This window comes from Quercus robur, chromosome 3 (assembly GCF_932294415.1).
Source record: "Quercus robur chromosome 3, dhQueRobu3.1, whole genome shotgun sequence".
Classification (NCBI taxonomy): Eukaryota; Viridiplantae; Streptophyta; class Magnoliopsida; order Fagales; family Fagaceae; genus Quercus; species Quercus robur.
In genome coordinates, this window is record NC_065536.1 from 24724287 (window position 1) to 24747403 (window position 23117).

The window sequence follows — 23117 nt, forward strand, 5'->3', positions numbered from 1 at the left end:
AACAGCCGATTCTCTCCGGCAGGATATCTCAGTGGTTGCTACAATTATCACAATACGACTTGAGAATGGGGACACCTAGGGCAGTGAAAGTCAGGCTATAGTAGATTTATTGGCGCAGTTTCCAGGAGAGGAAGAATTCCCACTGAATGATGAAGTTCCAGGGAAAGTAGCTATGGTAGAAGAAGTTAGGGAATAGTGGGTGATGAAATTCGATGGGTCTTCTACTACCCATTTCGGAGGGGTGGGAGTAGTCCTGTATCATGAAGAAGACAAGGCAGTGGCACTGTCATTTAAGTTGGAATTCCCCTGTTCAAACAACACGGCGGAGTACGAGGCCTATCTAACTGGGCTTGCCACGACGCTCAAAATGGGAATCAAACATTTGAAAGTACTGGGAGATTCGAACTTGGTCGTCTGCCAGGCCAACAGAAGTTTTTCCTTAAAGGAGCCTAGCCTAGCCCCGTACAGAGCGATGGCCCAGAGAATGGAAGAGAAATTCTCAACCTTTGAGATAGAACATGCTCCAAGAAACGAAAATCGGTTTGTGGACCCGTTAGCTGCATTGGGTTCGCAAATGATCTTCAAAGGGAATAGCACTAATATAGAAGTTAGCAAGAGGGAAGAATCCATCATTGAGGTGTTGAAGGAAAAGTTCCGGGAGGAATAGGGCAAAGGGGATTGACGAATCCCTATAAAGGAAACCTTGGTGAAGGGAGACGACGCAACAGAATTGAAGATATTAAAAGACTATGCCTTGGTAAAAGAAGAGTTGTACTGTAGGATGCCAGGTGGGGTTTTATCCAGATGCGTGGGCCAGGAGGAAGCCCTAAGAAAATTGAAAGAAATACACGACAAGACTTGCGGGTCTTGCGGGGAAGTCAGTCTTTATCGCAGACTCCAGAGGGCAGGCTTCTATTGGCTAAGCATGGGTAAAGACGCAGATCAAGTCCAAACCCAGTGTGGGACCTGCCAGCTTGCGGCAGACAGGGAGGAAAGTTACGCTGTGTTCATCAGCGAGGATTGGAGAAGCCCTTTCATGCAGTACCTAACAGAAGGCGTCCTGCCACAAAGGCACAGTGAAAGGTACAAGCTTAAGAGGTTGGCAACACGTTACTTCTTGCATAACACGGTCCTTTTCAAAAAAGAATATGATGGAGACCCTTTGAGGTGTTTGGGCCCTGAAGAGGCTAAAGAAATGATAAAAAAAGTACATCAGGAGAATGTGGTGAACATCAGGGGAAGAAAAAGCTTTACAGATGCCTGCTGCAAATGGGCTATTACTGGCCAACCATGAAGAAAGATGCGGCATAATTTGTAAAAAAGTGTCACAGTTGTCAAGTACAAGCCAACTTGATTCATACCCACCCACAAGGGTTGCACAACATGGTCACCCCATGGCCCTTCCACACTTGGGGGCTAGATTTGGTAGGGCCAGTCAACCCGCCATCACGTGGATACATATGGATATTAGTGGCTACAGAATATTTTACTAAGTGGGCAGAAGCAGTGCCACTCCGCAAGGCCACAGGAGGAGCAGTGGCAAACTTCATCAAAGAAAATATAATTGTGAGGTTTGGGGTGCCCCATAGGATCATCAGTGACAACGGCACTCCATTTGTCAACAGTGATGTAAGGAGAATGCTAGAGTTCTACCAAGTCAAGCACCACAGGTCATCACCCTATTACCCTCAAGGGAATGGGCAGGCAGAGGCAACAAACAAAATTCTCATAAAGATCATTAGCAAAATGAGCCAAAAGTATGCAGGAGGATGGGAAATGCACTTGCTAGATGCTCTCTGGGCTTACAGAAAATCACCAAAGTCAGTCACAGGCTTTTCACCCTTTTCCTTAGTCTACGGAACTGAAGTAGTGAGTCCGGCAGAAATAATGACACCGTCCCTAAGGGTTATGCAGATGCGAGAAAAAGAAAAAGAGGGAGAAGTCTTCGCGACAGAAAGGTTTGAGGACCTGGAAGAACTTGATGAAAAGAGGGAAGAAGCCCAGGAATGCAGTCGAAGATACCGGCAGAAGATGACTGAAGCCTACGGTAGGATGACCAAGGAAAGAGTGTTTGCGGAAGGACAACTAATGTTAAAAGTGGCAGACTACGTCAGGCGAGGTCTGACAGGACCATCCAAGTTTGCACCTGTAGGGGCCTTTTCTGTGTATGGTGTATTGGGCTGGGCTGCCTCCTGCGGTGATGGGCCCGAATATTTTCTAAGTAAGGGAGTTGGGGCCGGTCCAACTGTGACTTAACTTGGACCGGTTTGTACACAAACTTATGCCTTGTCTGCCAGGAGTAAACTTACGGCAAGCAGAACTGTTGCAGACGAGTTACGGCAGACAGATATAATAACAATAACCAAAACAGAGTATTCTAACTATTTAAATAAATGACTATGTAATCCCTACTAATAAGGCATGATTACAGTCATGATAATGCCAATCACAGAGAAAATAAAGAAAATAATACGAGCTAATCAAATGGGCATAAATCAAGTTTTAAGCTTAGTCTGCCGAAGCAAAGCCAAAGAGGGGAGAACGTCTCTTCTCAATGCGAATAATCTCCCAAGAAAAAGATCCTGCCGTGGGGATTAATGGTTTTGAGGGAGTCAGACCTGAATGGTTATTGCCCAAAAATGAGTCATTGTTTACGCTTAGGAAGAGAAGAGGATTTGAAGGGGGAGAGAGGGAAACCGATCTACTGGTGCATGCCCATTGAACTATCTCTCTTTTTTTTCCTTAGTTTCCTCTCTTTTCTTCTCTGTTTTCTTTCTTATCTTTTTTTCTTTTCTTCTTACTCTTTTTTTCTTTTCACTCCGTAAAATTGCTCTGTTTTTCGATCCCTTTTTCAGGGCACGGCAGGGGCCTCTTTATAGTGCCTGCCGTGACCAAGGTTTTACCATTTTGCCCTTAACCGCCTTTGTCTGGTCTAGGCGTACTTGCCGACCACTAGAGGTGTGTGCCACTCACTCTTGCCAGACAGAGGCAGGTTTCATTTCTCCGTCTACCATAGCACCTCTTTCCTGCCGCGGTATAAATGTTTTCTCTCTTTACTCTCAAGGCATGCATCCAACGGTTCCCCCTCAAACTTGCCTCTTTTGGGTGGTCTGTCATCCCAGCAAGACGTACCTCCCAAAAAGGGCTTGGGCAGGAGCCGCAAATAGATCTTTTCCCCTCTTCCCACCACCAAACCATACCCCCTTTACCTCTTACCTCTGGCCCATGGCCCCACCATGTCCTATATTGCCTGGGTACAGGCTGGTGGTGCCTGGGCCTTGCGTGTGCTCCCCTTTCAGATATGTCCAAGAGTCTGCCTGCTGCTCATGCGTCTGCCGTGATCTGGAGACTCTCCGTCTGTGTTTTCTGACCTTTCATGTGGGCCTTTCTTTGGTTTCCCACTCCATTCAAGAGCTGGGCTTTGTATGATGATGGGCCTTACATTTCTTTGGCCCATTCTTGATTTTCTTTATTTCCTGCAACGTTGAACTGTTATTCCTGCCGTAATAACTTAATCCTGCTGTACCTCTTTTTTGGGCCAGTCGTTTATCCCTTTCCTCAGTGGCCTGTTATGGGCATTGTTTTGCTTTTACTCATGGGCTCCTACGTCCCTTTGGGCATCCATGGCCCGATTGCTTTCTTTGGGCTTCCTCGGCCTGTTTACTAATTCCACACTCCCATGGGCTTTTTACTAATTTCATTGGGCTTCTTCGGCCCAATAACTTTATTCTTATCTTTGGGGTTCATGGGCCTGCCATAAACCCCTTACTCTCTTAGTTTGCATTGCCTTGGGCCTGCGGTGGCCCTTTCTCACTTTTCTATCTCATACACTGCCCATGGGATGCTATTTCTTTCTTTCCTGGCTTCTTTGAGCCCGCTTGCCTCTTCAAGACCCATTTATTTATTTGTTGGGCCTGTGATCCATTATTCCTGCCGCTTGGGCCTAATGGGTTTTTTGCTATTTATCTTGTCAATTCTTTGTAGCCTTCATTATTGGGCTTTTCTGTCTGCCTGGGCTTCCATAAATGGCCCTCAACAGCACCAAAATGGGAGGGACCCCTTGTGATAAGGGAAGCGCATCAAAGTGGGTATTATCGCCTAACTCAAATGGATGGCAGGGACTTGATGGATCCCATCAATGGAAAATGGCTGAAGCATTATTTTGCTTAGAAAAGAAAGTTATGTGGTTGTCCCTTTCCTTAGTTTTTTGTTTATGTTTCCTTTACTTTTTCTTTTTATTCCTCCAAGTGACTATGTCATAGAAGAAATTGTAACGTGCTTTCATGAGTATGCAATGAAAAAGTACGAAGTATTAGCATCATGTCATAGCAATAGTAAAGAAAAAGTAGCAAAAGTGTAGCATTATTACAAACCCAAACTGTGGCAAACACAAGCCAAGTAACTACGGCAGGAAACATATAAGTGTTCTGTGTGACATAACAAAAACAGAGAAATAGAGAAACAAAGAAAAGGAAAGGGAACGGCGCCATCATCAATGAAGTCCGGAAATGAGACTTTGATCTCCAAAGCGACTAGGCCCACTAACGCTGGAAAGAAGACGCTCACGACGACCCTCCAAATCTGCCACCTCTTTCTTCAAAAGCTCGATACGGGCATCTATGGCATCAACGGTCGGCTGAACTCTCCTCATGAAAAAGGCCCGGGCAACCTCACGTAGATGTTCATGAACAAACTCCACAGCGAAACCCACACTGATGAGCTCTTGAATCACGTCCCTCCATTGCAGGATCCTCCCGGCAGAAACAGAGTCAATGAAGTTATGCTCGATGTCATTCAGCACACACCCTAGCATTTTCAAGAAATGCTCCCTAGAGGAACGACCAAGTTGAAACTCCTGCATAAAATTGCCGTGATGGCTATAGATCATCACTAAGTGTAAGACGCAGTCCTTAGGGACTCGAAAGTCATAAAACTCTACATAAGGAGGACCGGAAGCCCAAAAGTCTGCCGGACCAAGGTCGTTAACCTCCGGCTGGTCAAAGCGGACAAGGAAGGGCGCAGCATCATCTGGGACGGCGGCAGAACTACTACCCGCCTCAAACTGAGAAGGGATAGTAGGAAGTGGACCTATCAAAAAAAGGAAACGCAAGGCAAAATGAAAAAAAAATGGCACGGGAAGAGAAGACTTGCAGAAAAAGAAGATGAAATAAGAAGAGAAGGAAAATTGCCAAAGTTACTAGGAATGGGGGCTACGGGTGTAGTAGAAACAAGTATTGTAGGCACAGCAGAAGTAGGAGTAGTAGGTACGGTTGAAATAGGTACTAAAGGTGCGGCAGGAATAGGTGCTACGGGTGCGACAGGAGCAGTCATTCCCACACATGTTGTAATTTCTGGCCCCTCAGAAGTCTTTGCAAGTGGGGAGATAAGTATGCGAATGAAACATAAATACAAAAAAAAAAAAAAAAAAAAAAAAAAAAAAAAAAGATAAGGGGAAGAGAGATACATACCTATGAAGTCAGGCTCAGGCGAAGCACTCCCCTCTTCATCAGAGTCGGAAATTCTCTTTTTCAGCATGGGTGCATCATCAGGATCCTCAAGAATGTCATCGGATCCCTCTGAAGATAAGTCCATATCGGGACCACGGGTAGCGGAGCCTGAGATGGAGGAAGGAGTAACAACAAGCGAGGCACCACCCTTTGCAGCCTGGGAGATAGCTGCAAAAGGGTCACTAGTCGAAATCACAAGCGGCAGAACAGAAGGAGTGATCTTGGGTTGAACAGCGGCAGGAGGAATGGCTCCCTCTGAAGGAGTGGGTCTCTCGGCAGGCAAAGGTGTAGTCTCACCAACCCCTTCGACATGAGTACCCTCTCTAGGTACCGGCTCGGCAGAAGGGGTGGGAGTTTTGGCAGGAGTCTTGTGTGCAGCAGTAGAAGGAGCAGGCGTTGCTAATACCGCCTCGGCCCTATCAAAAAAGCCTTCCATAGGTACACCCATGGAGGTGGAAATCTCCTTGGTTGTGGGGCGATATATGGATAGAGGCTCAGGCTCCTCCTAAAAAAAAATTTTTGTTAAGTAAAAAAAAAAAAAAACAAAGGACTCGTGGCAGAGGTGTGCGAAAAAGAAAGAGGAGAGAAGTGAAGAAAAGGGACTCATCTCAGATTCAGGCTCATCAAGCAAAATGGGGCGGGTAACTGATGAGTCTTCCTTATGCTTGGACTAAAAGAAAAAAAAAAGGGGGGCAGAGGAAATTAGCAAGTTAGCCGCAAGAAAATTAAGAAGTTTTGTCAAAGAAGAAAAAGGGGAGAAATAACTTACCCTCCATTCAATGGCAGATACGGGGTGGGGAGTAGTTTTCCTCTTGCTACTGCGAGTCCTGCTAGCCAGCGGAGCACCTGTAGGAGGCAGTGGTGTGGCAGGCTTGGTTTTGCTGGCAGACTTGGGTTTGGCAGGCGCTTTCTTGATCGGTGCAGAGATGTTTATTACTCTAACTCTTTTCTTCCAACCAGGGGGATAGTCACCAGCATGCCAGAACCATCCTTTCTTCTCTGCGTCCCATTCAAAGATGGCTGACGGGCTTTGTTTTCTAGCATACGCCAAAACAGATTTAGAAGGAAGCAGCAAGCGAGGGTTAACTGAGACCACCATACCTAGCCCTTCAGGAGGAAAAAGGGAGAAGCCACGACTGCCCGCTGACTCAGTCACAAATGTATCCATCACTGCATGCCAGTAACCGTGCATGGGAAAAGTACAGACACCCTCCCTTAATGAATCGGGAACTGTAATGGCATTGAAACGCTTCTTCCAAAACTCAAAGGCAGTGTGCCGCAGGAAAGGACGGACTGACGTAGGAGATTCCATGAGGAAAGAAATGTCATCGGGGATGTCTTGATCCAACCCAAACTGCCTTCTCACCCGGTTGGTAGGATAGTGAACAAACCTAATGCCTTAATTGGCTAGGTAAGGCAGCCATCCGGCATTGGTAGTAGCAAGATAGGTAATCCTAGTTTCATCAAAACTAACCAATGGGGTAATGGTCCCAATGGTGTCAACAAATGAACCCATGGCAGAATTCGCACAAGTATAATTTGCACCCAAATTTCTATAAGCTCTCCAACAGAAACCCACGCCCTCATCAAAAGATTCAACCACAGAATAGCCAATCAGCTTTAAACCAGACCAACGAAAAGCAAGCGAAAAATCGGATTCAAACCTGCCACAAAAGTCGGTAATCACCCTCGGATATGTTTGGTACTTCTCTCTGGCAAACCGAGCGGGTCTACATTTTGTCAAGTACTGAGCACAACGCTCAAACAACAGCTGCTGAAGTATGGTACAGTGTATGGAAGAGGTAACAATGTAGCAGGACCTAGCCTGACTCTCATCACTACGGAGGATATCTAATTGGACATACAAGTGCCCCAGGAACATAGGGGCCAGCGGCAGGCTCACCCCAGCAGATATTTTGATAGCCAAGCGAAAGTACAAAGGCTTTATGGCGTAGTGGGGGTGGGACCCAAAAACAAACTTGCAAAACCAAAATGCAATAAAAGCCGCACGGCGGGCAGCAACAGAAAACTTAGAGGAAGAACTCACCCAGTAGGACAACTTGGCGTTTCCGGCCATCCTTTTCCTCAGTTCAGCCTCAATGGCCTCTTCCTCCGGAGAAAACTCTAGGGTGGCAAGATCGGCATCGCCAAAAATGGGCAAGAGCAACTGGTTAGCCACATCCTCGAGGGTCACGGTGAGTTCGCTGCACGAGAAAAAGAAGGTATGGGTGGTAGTACACCATCGCCGGACCAAATGACGGAGGTTATAGAGGTCCCGGAAATTCGACAAGACTATAGCCTTCAAGACGCCAGCTCGTTGCAGCAAACCCATAAAACTCGTGTCGGAAAGTTCATTGTCAACCCATTCCTTCCAACCCAAGGATGTATCGGACCCAAATTCAAAATGAAGGGGTACAGGAAGCGAGGTACCTTGGCGAATGGACAGATCGGGGATTGAAGATGCTAAAGGAGCCCAAGAGACGTTGGGGTTCCGTCGGACAAGGGCAATCAATACACGACCCGGCGGCGGCGATACATATTCACTAGGGATTTTTGGGAAGTGAGGATTGACTTTGTACCACGGGTCGATTAAAGGAGCGCATTCGCTGTCGGGGTCACGCTGCGTCTCTTCCTTAGCGGACTGCTCCGAATCGGAATGATCCATCTCCTCGCCCAGATCAGGAACAGTGGGAGAATCAGAATCAATCGCCTTCCCTTTACGGTAGGAAGAGCCTTGGCTTTTCATCGGCGACATAGTGAGGAGGCTTAGTCGGAGAAAATGGGTGTGGGTGTTTGAAAAGAAGAAGGAGAGTAAGAGATGGAGAGTGTGTGTTCTGGGAAAAGAAAGAGTTTGTGTTTAAAGTGCAGAAGGAAAATATATATATGTATAAGAAGGGGTCCACAGCTTAAAAAAAAGACCCGCGAAAAAGAGAAGAAGAAAAAAGATGAGAGAAGGGCAGGAACGCCTTTTCATTCACATATGAATCGCAGGAACGTTTCATATGTTCAGGGGGCTAAATGTTGAGGGCTATTTGTGGAAGCCCAGGCAGATAGAAAAGCCCAATAATGAGGGCTACAAAGAATTGACAAGATAAATAGCAAAAAACCCATTAGGCCCAAACGGCAGGAATAATGGATCACAAGCCCAACAAATAAATAAATGGGCCTTGAAGAGGCAAGCGGGCTCAAAGAAGCCAGGAAAGAAAGAAATAGCATCCCATGGGCAGTGTATGAGGTAGAAAAGTGAGAAAGGGCTACCGTAGGCCCAAGGCAATGCAAACTAAGAGAGTAAGGGGTTTATGGCAGGCCCATGAACCCTAAAGATAAGAATAAGGTTATTGGGCCAGGGAAGCCCAATGAAGTTAGTAAAAAGCCCATGGGAGTGTGGAATTAGCAAACGGGCTGAGGAAGCACAAAGAAAGCAATCGGGCCGTGGATGCCCAAAGGGACATAGGAGCCCATGAGTAAAAGCAAAACAGTGCCCATAACAGGCCATTGAGAAAAGGGATGAACGGCTGGCCCAAAAGAAGTCCAGCCGAATTAAGTTATTACAACAGGAATAACAGTTTAACGTTGTAGGCAATAAAGAAAATCAAAAGTGGGCCAAAGAAATGTAAGACCCATCATCATACGAAGCCCAGCTCCTGAATGGAGCGGGAAACCAAAGAAAAGCCTACATGAAGGGTCAGGAAACGCAGACAGAGAGTCTCCAGATCATGGCAGACGCATGAGCAGCAGGCAGACTCTTGGACATATCAGAAAGGGAAGCACGCGTAAGGCCCAGGTGCCACCAGCCTGTACCCAGCCAATATAGGACAGGGTGGGGCCATTGGCCAGAGGTAAGAGGCAAGGGGGGTATGGTTTGGTGGTGGGGAGAGGGGAAAAGCTATTTTGCGCCTCCTGCTCAAGCCCTTTTGGGAGGTACGTCCTGCTGGGATGACAGACCACCCAAAAAAGGCAAGTTTGAGGGGGAACCGTTGGGTGCATGCCTTGAGGGTAGAGAGAGAAAGCATTTATATCGTGGCAGGAAGAAGTGTTACGGTATACAGAGGAATGAAACAAACTTGCTTCTGTCTGGTAAGGGTGGATGTCGCATAGACCTGGTGGTCGGCAAGTACGCCTAGACCAGACAAAGGCGGTTAAGGAGCAAAACGGTAAAACATTGGTCACGACAGGCACTATAAAAGGGCCCTTGTCGTGCCCTGAAACAAGGATCGAAAAACAGAGCATTTTTACTGAGTGAAAAGAAAAACAAAGTAAGAAGAAAAGAAAAGAAAAAAGATAAGAAAGAAAACGGAGAAGAAAAGAAAGGAAACTAAGGAAAAAAGAGAGTTAGTTCAATGGGCATGCACCAATAGATTGGTTTCCCTCTCTCCCCCTTCAAATCTTACTTTCTTCCAAAACGTAAACAAGGACTCTTTCATTTTGGGCAATAACCATTCAGGTCCGACTCCCTCAAAACCATTAATCCCCACGGCAGGATCTTTTTCTTGGGAAATTATTTGCATTGAGAAGAGGCGTTCTCCCCTCTTTGGTTTTGCTTCGGCAGACTAAGCTTAAAACTTGATTTATGCCCATTTGATTAGCTCGTATTATTTTCTTTACTTTCTCTGTGATTGACATTATCATGACTGTAATCATGCTTTATTAATAGGGATTACATAGCCATTTATTTAAATAGTCAGAATACTCTGTTTTGGTTATTATTATTATATCTGCCTGCCGTAACTCGTCTGCAATAGTTCTGCTTGCCATAAGTTTACTCCTGGCAGACAAGGCATAAGTTGTGCACAAACCGACCCAAGTTGAGTTACAATTGGACCGGCCCCAACTCCCTTACTCAGAAATTTTCGGGCCCATTACCGCAGGAGGCAGCCCAATACATCATACACAAAAAAGGCCCCTACAACAAGAAGTTAAAAATAAGGCTAAAATGCAAAACCTACCTTGCAAGTTTCACTATAATTTATTTCAGTCTTCTCACTTTACTTTTGTTTAATTCAATCTTCTAAGTTTAAGTTTATTTAATTAAGACATTTTCGTCAACTTCTGTTAACTTTTTAAAACAATTTAAGAAAGTATTTTTAAATCATTAATTGGATTTTTTTAATTTAAAGAAATTGAAGAAAAAATTAAAATTAAAATTAAAAATTTGGACAACTATCAGCAACATTTAACAAAAGTTGATGGAGAGGCTTTAATTGAATAAACTTGAAACTTAGAAAATTAAAATGAATGAAAGCTAAGTTAGAGGACTGAATGAATTCTAATAAAACATAAAGGGTGAGTTTTGTATTTTATCCAAAAAATAAAATACTAATTTTTATTCAATTCTCTCTCTCTCTCTCTCTCTCTCTCTCTCTCTCTCTCTCTCTCTCTCTCTCTCTCTCTCTCTCTCTCTCTCTCTCTCTCTCTCTCTCTCTCTCTCTCTCTCTCTCTGTGTGTGTGTGTGTGTGTAGATAGTGGTTTGCAGCGATGGTCCAATCTTCCCCTACCGTTCATCTATACTCTTTCTATTTCTTCTATTTGGTTTATCTTTTGGTGGATTTTTTTTTGGTACTTTTTTTTCTTCACTAATGGTAATTTTTGTTAATGTTAGAAAATTTTCCAATTTTTTGGTTTCCTTTTCCCTTTCAAATCCATTCTCTTTAATGCCTTATTCAATCCTCTCCTTCATGTATCTTCTTTTATATATATATATATATATATTCTAGGTTACATTTTGTTTAACCTTCCTCTCCTCACTTTTCATTCTTCTTCTTCTTCTTCCTCCTTTATAATTTCTCAATTCTCACCTTATTCTTCATGCAACCATTGCCCTTCTATATTTAATTTATTTTCAATATAAACTACTTATTACCCCCTTAATTTGCCTCATTCATCCATTCATTCCATGTTCTACCTACAAAATGAAATTGTCAGTACTAGTACTCTCTTTATTTCTTTAATTGTGTCTCTTTTAGTGGATTTGTTTTATAATTTTTATTTTTATTTTTTCCATTAATGGTTCTTTTTGCTTCTTAAGTTTATTTAATTGCTTCAACAAATTTGCATGTTCCGATATAATGTTATAAAAGTATTAACAACCTTATTATGTTAATCAATCAACTCAATTTCAGGCTGATATATATATTTTGTTCTATTTGACAGATATATCTTTGTTGGTATATGAATTTGTGTAAAGTAATAGATGATTGTAATATTGTTTTCATGAATTCCATGCACATCACGATCGATTTGTGACTAATTTGCTAGGTTTATTTATGATATTGTACAATAGGTAGATTCAAGACCGATAAGGCGATAATAGTTCGATTCCTCCTATGCTCACAAGCATTATTATTCTGAAGCATTAGGCTTAGCACACAATAATTATTTGTGAACAGTCTTTGCAAGTTTAACATATATATAGGTACCTGATTATATATATATATATATATATATATATAGAGGCACTTGTTTATCTCTCAAGGATAAACCTCAATGAGGGACTTCATGCCAAATGATGACACAATTTTGTAGTGGCTAAAGCCGGCCTCCAAGAACAGCTTTTCCCATTCTTTCTTGTCTCTCTCTTTTCCAGTTACGAAAACCATCATCAGTGCATCAAAGTGGAGCTTTGATGTGGTAACATCATGTTCGTCTTTCTCCTGATTTATCACCATGTCTATGATAATTACCTTTCCTTCCTTACCTTTGCTTGTAATAGCCTCTTTGCATATTTTCAATATGTTGACACATTCCTCATCACTCCAATCATGCAAAATACACTGCCAAATAATAGTTATAACAATCAGAATTGAGGGTTTCATAACTTTAACTTCTTTTAAATTCGACTAACCTAAAAAGTAATGTTAATTAATTCTTTAGATTTGCCTAATAAAGTGGAGATAGAGTTTGAACTTATAAATTTCTAATTGTCGCAAAAATTTAAGCAATTACAAAATAATAAATTTAATAATTTAATCAAACAACAGGGATGTAATACATTCAACATCCAAGGAAACATTAAAGAAAAACATTATCAAAAAGAAAAAAATATTGAAGAAAAATTCCTATTGGCACCAATATTAATGGCCAACATGGACGACTTATGAAATTTGAAGGGGAAAAAAAAAAAACCAATTTTAAACTAAAATTATAAATATTAAAGAAACAATAAAACGTTATAAAATTATCCAATACTTTAGAAGCAATGTTTTCTTTCATATGAACAGTGAATTTCATTAACCAAAATCTACAATTACTTCTCAAATACTAAATAATTGGTCATAAAAATGTCACACACCTTGATTAGAACGGCATCTGCAGGAGGTATATACTGAAACATATCGCCGCCAACATATTTCAAATTTTCATTATCTGGCAAGTTGGCAACCACATGTGGGAGGTCAAACACAGTGTATTTCGTGTGAGGGAATGCCTCAGAAATAATCCTTGCCACTATTCCAGTACCACCTCCAACATCAACCAATGAACCTAAACCCTCAAAAATGGGACTGTAGTCCTTAACGACCAAGCTCATTTGTTTGGAATCACTAGCCATTGCTTCATTAAAAATGGTATTGAATTCTGGACTTTGGTCGCAAAAGTCCCAGAAACCCATCCCATGCGCTTTCTCAAAGGGTGTGAGCTCACTCCCCTGAAACCAATCTCCCAAGAACTGCCATGGACTTACAAGAACTGGATCAAGCAGTGCTAGAATAAACGGGGACAAGTTGGTGACCTTATCTTTGAGGATGAACCTAGAAAGAAGCGTGAGAGTATAGGCTTCTTCTTCTTTTTCTTGATTTTCATGAATTTTTGTTTTAGTGAAGAAGCCAGAGTGCACCAATAGACGCATAAGCCTGTGCAGGCAACAGGTTTTTTTGGGGTGAATATGAAGCTTAGAGACTAACTCTGGGAAAGTAATTGGTTGGCCATGATTGTGGATTATGTCAGGAATGCCTAGCTGAACTGCACACTTTATTGACATGGAATCAATGAAGCCAAAGATGTGTTTATACAAATGACACTGAACCTGAAATAACTCATTCACTCCCTCACCATGATCGTGATCCATCTTAATGCAGATCTCTTTGTGAGCTTCTTTTACTTCTCTATTAGTCCAGCTTCTGCTTCTTATATAGATGGTTGTAGATTAGATTACAGTGAGTGCCCAATTCATTACCGGACAAACATGAATTAGATAGAAACGTGTGAAATATGAAGCAAGAGTGAAGTGTGAGGTGATGTGAAGTGACGTGCAGCAAGTGTGAAGTAAGGTAAGTGTGTCATAGACAGCAGTGCAGAGAGACTAGAGTGAAGCAATGTCAAAAGTGACAGTAGGTGTCTTTAAAGTGCAGTGTGTGCGGTGCACTAGTGTCAGCGTATGCAAGTGAAGCACTAGTGTTTAGTCAAATTTTCTATTAAGGCTGTGTTTGTTTCATGTAAGTGATTTTTCGGAAAATACTTATTTTTCGGAAATGCTGCTTTTCGGAAAGGAAAATATTTTTAGGTGTTTGGTTGCATTTCAGAAAATGTTGTGAAAAATATTTTCTGGTGTTTAGTTGTATGGTTGAAAATGCTATTTTCCTATAAATTTTTCACACGGCAATTCAACCCACGGCAGCAAACTCCGACAATCAAAAGCCACAACCACCAAAACACCACCACCACACCACCACAACAACAACAAAAATCAAAATCACACAGAAATCAAAATCACAGAGAGAGAGAGATCGGTGGGTCGAAGATCGGTGGGTCGAAGGCGAGATCGCACGGAGGCGAGATCGAAGGTGCAATTGGCGCGGTGCGATCGTCGGATTGGAGCTCGCGAGATCGATTGGTGCGTGCGATCGGCGCGGATTGGAGCTCGCGAGATCGACTGGTGCGTGCGATCGGCGTGGACTGGAGCTCGGGGTTCACTGGCGATCGTCGGACTGGACTGGTGCGTGCGATCACTTCTTCTTCCTCTCGCTCTCTCTCTCTCTCTATCTCTCTCTCTCGGTCCGGAATTCATTTGAAGTGAAAATAGGAACAAAAATTCATTTCCGTGGTCAAAGCTTATATTTTTCGGTCAACTGAAATTGATTTCCGGAAAATTCTATTTTCCAAACCAACCAAACACTCACATTTCCGGAAGTGATTTTCACCCAAAACAAACACACCCTAACACTACATAATAAGAGAGAAGTAGGGGCGTAGCCAGAAATTTTTGGTTAAGGGGCCGTGGCCCATGGTAATACTATCATATTGATTTGCAATTTAAGAAAAATACAAAGTATGACATATATACATACATACATACATACATACATACATACATGTCTTCTTGCATTAGTTTTAGAAAAAAAAAAAAAAATAAATCTAACCAAAATTAGACTACATTTACAAGAAATAATGTTCATAGAAATTAAATATAATAAAGTCACTACAAGCAACCATAAAATAAATAGCATTTAAATTCAGCCAAATTAGACTACTGTGGTAAAAACTAAATTCAAAATCAATTTCATTCCTACTAATAGTCTAATATTGTACCCTCATAGTCTCTCTACTCTCTAATGATAATTCCCACACTAGTACAACATAGGTCCTTGAATAACTATGGGATATGGTCTCACTCAAGAAGAAAAAAAATGTAGGATATGGCTAACATGTTTTAGAGGAGGGAAGGAAAAGTCAAAAGATGAAAAGTAGGGATTTGGGGTGGGGAATTTCTATGGCTAATGTATTGGAGGAGGGGCCAAGCTTTTCTCATGGGGGGCTAGCTCTTAAATGAGAAGGTGTGAGACCTGTTTCTTCCAACTACTATAGAGGTTTTAATAAATTTTGGAGGGGCCATGGCCCCCTAGAAAGGATAACATGCCTCCACCCCTAATCCACTAGATAAACCTAGCACGGAATCTTAGTTGTCACTGCTACAGTCAACGTCTCCAAACCACGACTTTTACACAAGGGGTGTGCTAGAAGAGGGAGGAGGGGCCAAGCTTTTCTCATAGGGGGGCTAGCTGTTAAATGAGTAGGTGTAAGACCTATTTCTTCCTACTATTAAATTTTGGAGGGGCCATGGCCCCCCCAAAGGATAACATGCCTCCACCCTTGGAGAGAAGAACTCTTTCTACAGTAAAATTTTGGTTTAGTCAAATTTGACGAGCAAAGTTCACCGTTTTGTATTTAGGGTTTGTTTGGATATAGCTTATTTTGTTGAAAACTGAAAACACTATAGAGAAATAATTTTTAAATGGATGAATAGTGCCGTGGGACCAATTTTTAATATTTTTTCTGAATAAAGTGGTGGTGGGTCCCGTGAACAGTATGTGAATAGTGCATAAACAGTACGTGAATAGTGCATGAACAGTGTGAATAGTGCGTGAATAGTAACTTTGTCCCCTGAAACACGTGCAGTAGGAAAAAAAAAAGAAAAAAGAAAAAGAAGAAAACGTTGAAAACACAAACGCAAAATAATCTGGATCCAAATGCTACCTTAGCCTTTTTTTTGGGTTCATGCCCTTTCGGTTTGTTCTTTTCTCTTTTTTATTTATTTATTTTTTTTAAAAATTTATATGAGTTGGCACGGTATATTGTTATACAAATACAACTTAAACCAAAAAAAAAAAAAACAAATTTCATGATATTTTCATAATTATTGAAATGTCAATTTATTATAGGTAAAAATAAAATAATAAAATATGAGACTGGAACCAACCATAACTGAAAATAAATGTACGCTCTGTTTGTTTTGGCATTAACGTTTTCTGGAAAATGATTCATTTTTCAGAGAGAATTTTCTGAAAAATTATTTTATTTTTCGGTGTTTGAAAACAACCTTGAAAATGGGGTTGAGAATGTTTTTTGGTGTTTGGTATTCACAGTTTTTTATAACATTTCTTGTATAATTTAAAACATGTATAATATGTGTATTGTGTAAACCCACCTAATGTAATCAATATAAATAAATAAAAAAAGAAAAAAACCAAGAATGAATTTGGTTTTCAAACTAAAATTTTGACAACGGATACAATCAAAATTAGCTATCCAATTTTCATGATCTCAAATACTCATCTTGCTCATCTATATATATATATATATATATATATATATCTAAAAGCTGAAGCGTAGCAATTATTGTTGCTACACTCCTGTTGAGCCACATTATCGGCCACGTCTATATATATATATATATATATATTGGTTTACCAACTCTATTAATTTTCTATTGCAAAATTAATGTTTTTGTGGCTAACATGATGCACTACACTCCACAATAAACTTTATTGTTTATATTCAAAGCTCCTTTTGTTAGGTTCTAAGGAATTAGGAACTAATGTATTAGAATTTCATTTTGTAATGTTGGCAAACAATGATTAAAACGTTTTAGTCATGTTTAGACTTGCTCAAAGTATGTGTTTTTATGTAAAGTTGGAATCGAGTTACTGCAGGATTTATTATGTAAATCTGCCTGGCTTGATTGATCAAGAATTAGACTCGATCGATCGAAAGTCATGCAGATTATTTTTTTTTGCAGAATTTCCAACTCAGCCCAAGCCCGTTTGACGTGTAGAGTTTTATGTTTTGTCTTAAGTATAAAAGGGAAAACCCTGGCCATGTTTTGATGTTGCTCTTTATGCTGTGTGTGAGAATCTTCTGTGAGATCTAAAGGTGTTTGCCTTCACATACACTTGGGGTTTCTGATCTCAAGATTGATGTCGAGAGCTTGGTGATCAATTCAATTGCTGATTCAAGAGCTTAAAGATACACAAGCAGGAGTGCTTGTACTTGCTGGGAATCCAAGAAAGAAGTAGTCTGTGGACTCAGAGCTGTCACGTGGTCGTGATAGTAAGTTTCCTACTCGAGGTAGTAATAGGATGTTAGTGGTCTAAGTCGCTATTGTGTAAACTTCAATTCTTTCATAGTGGATTCATTTTACCTTGAGGATAGTTAGGTTAAATCCTCCCCAGGTTTTTTATCGGTTTGGTTTTCCTAGGTTATCATATCGTTGTGTTCTTTTTATTTTCCGCACTTTACAATGATATGATATATTTGTGTTAACCTAGATTTGGATAATTTGACTAAGTAATCACTTGATTAATTAACTAGGTTAATCTAGTTGTGTTTTAAGGGGTTTAAAAAAAAAACAAGTGGTATCAGAGCAAGTTGCTCTCTTGTTATAGATCTTTTGATCTAAGAGTTGATCCTTGACCCTTGTTGTCATGGAACACGGACACTCTCTTGTTATTCCACCTGACTTTGATGGGAATAATTATACTTATTGGAAAGTAAGGATGAAAGCTTTCCTGAAATCTATTGATGAGAGAGTTTGGAACTCCGTTGAATACGGATGAGAGAAGCCCACTACTCCTGTTAGTGAGTGGCAAACTTCTCAGAAAGAAGCAGCCACTTTTAATAGCAAAACTATGAATGCTATTTTTAATGCTGTTTCTATGGAGGAATTTAAGAGAATCTCTAATGTTAGGATTGCCCATACTGCTTGGAATATCCTCCAAAGTGTGTATAAAGGCACAAAGGCAGTTAAAATAAATAAGTTGTAGCAATTAACTACTAGATTTGAAAGCATTAGGATGTCTGATGATGAATTTTTTGATGAATTCTATGCTAAGCTTAATGATATTGTTAATTCTGCTTATAATCTGGGTAAAATCTATGATCAACCTAAAATTGTTAGGAAGATTCTTAGATCTTTGATTGAGGATTTTAGACCCAAAGTGACTGCCATCACTGAAAGCAAGGATGTGGACTCCATCCCTGTTGATAAACCTGTGGATCTCTTCAGTCCTATGAGTTGGACCTACTTAAGACTAGCAAATCCAAATCAATGGCTCTTAAGTCTGTTGATGATGTTGATGTGAGTGGATTTGATGATGAGCTCTCTGCTATAGAGATTGCCTATCTTGCCAAGAATTTTAGAAACTTTCTTACTAACAATAATAGAAGGGCAAGAGGTAAAAACAATGCTGAACTTAGAAATTTAGGAGGAATGATCTCACTAAGGTTAATAACACTGAAAAACCTAAAAAGAAAGTAGGTCAACCTTCTAATAATTCTATGGGTCAACAATGTTTTGGATGTCAAGGGTATGGTCATGTGAAATTTGAATGTCCAACATTCTTGAGGTCTAAGGGTAAGGCTATGGCTGTAACCCTTAGTGATGATGAAGTTTCTGATAATGAGTCTGGTAGTGATGAGGATGGAAATTTCATTGCTTCCACTGCTACTGCTGTAGTTGATGAAAGTGTTGCTATTGAAGAGAACCCTTCTGATGGGGAACTCTCTGAGGATGCAGATTTACAAGAAGCCTATAATAAACTTTGCAAAGTTACTGCAAAGGATGCTATGAGTGTTGATCTAGGCTTAAAGAAAATTGCATCTCTTAAACTTGATAAGAAAAATTTGCTTGTGAAACTGTTTGATGCTAATGAATTGTTGAATAATGTGAAGACTGAGAACATGCTTTTACTTGATAAAGTTAAGAATTTGGAACTTGAATTATCTATTGCTAGAGAACAAACTAATAGGTCTGCAAGCTCCAAACTTGATCACATGCTGAGTGTTCAAAAGTCTCCCTCTGACAAAACTGGGTTAGGTTTTGTAGAAAGCATCTCTATGCCTGAAACTCATTCCACAAATTTTGTTCCTTCTTCTAAGGCTCCTGTGAGTGAGGTTGTCGAACTTGTAGAAGTTTCACCTCCTAGGAAAATTAGGGTTGATCTTCAAGAATCTAAACCTAAGACTTTTAATCCTCCTAAGGGCAAGTTGTATGATAGATCTGCATGGGTTTGTCATTTTTGTGGAAAGTCTGGGCATATTCGTCCAAACTGTTTCAAGTTGCAAGCTGCTAAGTGAGCAAACAAGCCAAAAGCACCTGTGCCTCAAGCACAAGATCCTATGGTACTTATTGGTGAGTTGGTAAAGGCTTTAAACCTTCATTCCAATCTTGGAGTTGCTTAGAATTCTAATTTGAAGAATAACTCCAATGCTAAAGTTGCATCTAAAAAGTTTTGGATGCAAAAGGCACAATCTAATTGAGTCTTTCTGACTTGGTCCTTGTGATTCATTGTTCTACTCTTTGTGACCATTCCTCTTTGCTGTTTGTGTGATTTTTGTTTTTCTAGGATTTGCATTTCATAACATTCATGCATTTCATTCTAGGTTGTTTTTGTTATTTCTTTTCAACAATAAAAAAAAAAAAAACAAAAAAAGAAAAAGAAAAGGGAAACAAAATGTGTTTTGCATTATTTGTCTTGAATTTGAAATCAAGGTTGACCAATTTATTTTTACATAACATGTGTATATACCTTGTTTAGCTTTGATGAGCTTATTTATTGCACTTTACTAGTCTGAGCTTTGTAGTGCATGTTGTGTGGGAAGATATTTATAGTTTTTGATCACATGATCTTGATCTTGAAGTCACATGCCTTTGATTGTCGGACTTGAACTTATTGAGAAAGACATAAATAACCATCTCACCACTGTTTACTGGTCAATCATGAACACCTTAGTGCATATCATAAGATTTTGTACTCGAGAAAGTATAGCACATGCACAAAAAGAACATAAGGTGTAGCCTCGGTTTAAATGCTAAAATTGGTGTGTACTTTTTTGGGCTTTAATAACTTCACAATCTAATAAAATTGGTATGTACATTACCCTGATTATTTTAATAAGTTTCTAATTAAATAAAATTGGTGTGTATATTATGAGGCAAATCAAGAAACTTACATGATTGCAAACTTTTATTCTAGGAGATGTGGAAGTTATATGATGTAACTCTTTAGGAGATAGTCTCTCTCAAATTTATGTGATGAATTTTGCAGAAATTGTGATTGATTTCTATTTACATATCGCCTCACATGTATTTCAAGCTTTTGTTAGTTGCACACACTACATAAGTTACTCTTTGCTAAACTTTGTACATGTTATTGTGTGTGATTTTAGTTTGGCTAACCAAGTTTGAAAATTCCTTGAGTTTTATGCAAAACATGTTTTCTGTTTGAGACTTTAAGGATAATTGATTAAAAGTCTTATTTTTGGGAAATCTGGGTTCAATACAAGTGTTTTTTAAAAAGCATTTCATCTCATACTCATGCATTTTATTCATAAAATACTATGCTTTGAGGAGTTTTTGCATAAAATTGCTCTGTTTTTCAAAAAAATTGTGTTTTCCAAATTTTCGATCGATCGAAACTGTTTTTCGACCGATTGAAAATGCGATTAAAATTTTGTTTTGAATTTGACCTACTCGATCGCTGTTGGATCAATCGAAAGTGATTTTCAATCGATCGAATCTAATTTTCGATCAATCGAAAATCGTATAGAGAGTTTTTTAAAACCTTTGTTTCTCACATGTTCAAATACTATTTCAAAACTTTCAAAAGCTTTTCTCTCTCTATTCGATCGGTCTAAGATTCCAAGCAAGATTTTTGTCGTTTTCGCCCAAATTTCTTTAAGAGTTTTTGTCATCTAAGGCCGGTAAGACCTTTATAACCCTCCTTTTTCATTTATTTTCTTGTTTTCATGCATTTTTGCCATGCATTAAAGGGAAATTTCGAACCTAAGGGAAATTGGGATTTTTGTTGATTTAAGCCTTTTCTTTGGAAATTGGTCAATGGGTTTTTGTTGTGGGATGATATACAACTGTTCTATGTGAATTAATTTGATCAATTTGTTGCTTTGTGGAAAATTGAAATTTCTAGGGCTTGAAACTACCCGATTTGGGGATTTTGTTCAATTGTGCTTAATTTGATGAAATTGGCTTGGTAGATTAATTCATTTGATCATTATAATGAGTTATCTCTCTTGTGTAATGGTCAATTAATCAATTTGTTGGGTTTTGTGAAAATGGGTTTTTCAAATTTTGGGTTTTTGATGTAAACTCTATCTCAAGCTAATTTTGTGATCTTGGAGTAAAATTGAACTTATTCTCACTGCATTAGAGCATGCATCATGTGTTGATATTGGTCATGTATCATATAGAATTGTTATTTCTATATTGTTCTGTGCTAACTTGCAATCTGCCCTTTGTTTTTTTGTTTCACTCTCTCTCTCTTTTGTGTCTGTCCTTTTGATCCTAAGCATCATGGTTAGGAAGACTAGAGCCTATAGGACCTCCACCTCTACTTCTTCCCCCACCCTTGATATTGAGAGGTTCCTGAGTGAGAAAAACCAGGAAGCATATGAAAGGCTGAACCTTCGTAGGAATATTTAGGCTAAGAGGAAGGTTTTGTTAGACGAGCTAGATGGTGAAATTAGGAGAAACTTTGACTATAGGGGCTGGTTACCTTTGTTGGATGTTGATCATCCTCCTCTCGCTACCTTGATCAGAGAGTTCTACTCGAACCTTTCTATCCACTCTTGTGATTCCAACACTCTTGTGAGATGTTGGATACGGGGTGATGAGTACACCATTACTCCTTCAGTAGCGGCTGCTGCTCTTGGGGTGCCACTGGTCTGGAATCCGGTTTACACTTATGATGAGTCCCCACCCCTAGATGACATTATGTCGTTTATTACTGGTACTTCTATCCAGTGGGGTTCTGATCCTCGGATCACCTCTCACGAGTTGACCGAGACTCATTATCGCTTTTTCCAAATTTCTTGCCATTCCATTTGGCCTATCTCTCATTTGCACACCATCCCTATAGAGCGTTGTGTGTTTTTGTATGCCCTTGTCACAAATGCTTCAATGAGTTTTCCATATCTTTTTATTCATTCCTTGATTGAGGTTCATAGGAGTAGTTCTATTGCTCATGCTCTTTTCTTTCCAGTTTTCATTCATCGGATTCTTTTGCATTTAGGATTAGAGCAGTTTCCTGCATCTGAGCCTGTTTATATCATTGCTCCTATCGGTGCCACCTTTCTTAGGCAAAGGGCTGCTCAGATGAGAGTAAGCTCTAAACACCTTAGGGTTGAGTCTTTCAATGTTGCACCTCTTCCTCCTTCTATAGGTAATACTACTGCTGAGGAGTCTGTCGATCCTGCTGCTGCTGCTGTTCCTCCACCTTCTACCTCGGATGATTCAGACATTCGGCGTATGTTGGAGACTGTCATGACCGTTCAGGTGGCTCATGGTCAGCTTTTGGTGGACATGCTTGATGAGCTTCGTGCCTTACGAGCAAATTTGGAGCATTTTAGACGGTTGCCTCCGCCACCTCCTTTTGATGATGAGTAAGTGCCCTTTGGCAATTTGTCACAAAAAGGGGGAGTACATATGTAGGGGAGATTTTTGATGTTTTGGAGTTGTGGAGCTTTTAGATTGTATCTAGGTGCTTCATTCTATATTTACATTTTTGGCTCATGATGTATTTTTTGTTTTTGTTTGGGTTGTCCATGATAAAGGGGAGATACATTGATGATATATGTTTCTTCTTTCACATTGTTTATTGATTTATATTTATGAGTTATTCATGATATATGTCTTTATTTTTATGTTATATGTGAAATCAAGAAGTTATTTTATTTTACTTGTATTTTCCATACATGTGTTTATGCATTTGTTGAGTGTTTCAGGAATATACAGGTTGATTCAGTCGTGTTGCTGTCTACACTTGCAACTGATAGATGGTAGTTAGGTTGAATTTCTTGTGTTGGGCAATATTTTCGTAATGGGTT

General features: G+C 40.1%; 1 protein-coding gene across 1 annotated transcript; it reads right to left on the reverse strand.

Annotated features, from left to right (window-relative positions):
• Positions 1 to 11811: 11811 nt before the first annotated feature.
• LOC126717570 (trans-resveratrol di-O-methyltransferase-like) lies at positions 11812 to 13765 on the reverse strand. The gene is made up of 2 exons (XM_050419380.1): positions 12796 to 13765; positions 11812 to 12277 (listed from the first exon to the last, which is right to left on the reverse strand). Exons 1-2 carry the CDS (start codon positions 13567 to 13569, stop codon positions 11975 to 11977), a joined length of 1077 nt encoding a protein of 358 aa, XP_050275337.1. The 5' UTR covers positions 13570 to 13765; the 3' UTR covers positions 11812 to 11974.
• Between the last annotated feature and the right edge of the window lie 9352 nt (positions 13766 to 23117).

Excerpts from the sequence above, each read along its gene's own strand:
- LOC126717570 (XM_050419380.1), bottom strand. The coding sequence starts at position 13,569 with ATGGATCACGATCATGGTGAGGGAGTGAATGAGTTATTTCAGGTTCAG. Across the intron at positions 12,278-12,795 it reads CAGATGCCGTTCTAATCAAG|TGTATTTTGCATGATTGGAG; the intron begins GTGTGTGACATT and ends ATTATTTGGCAG.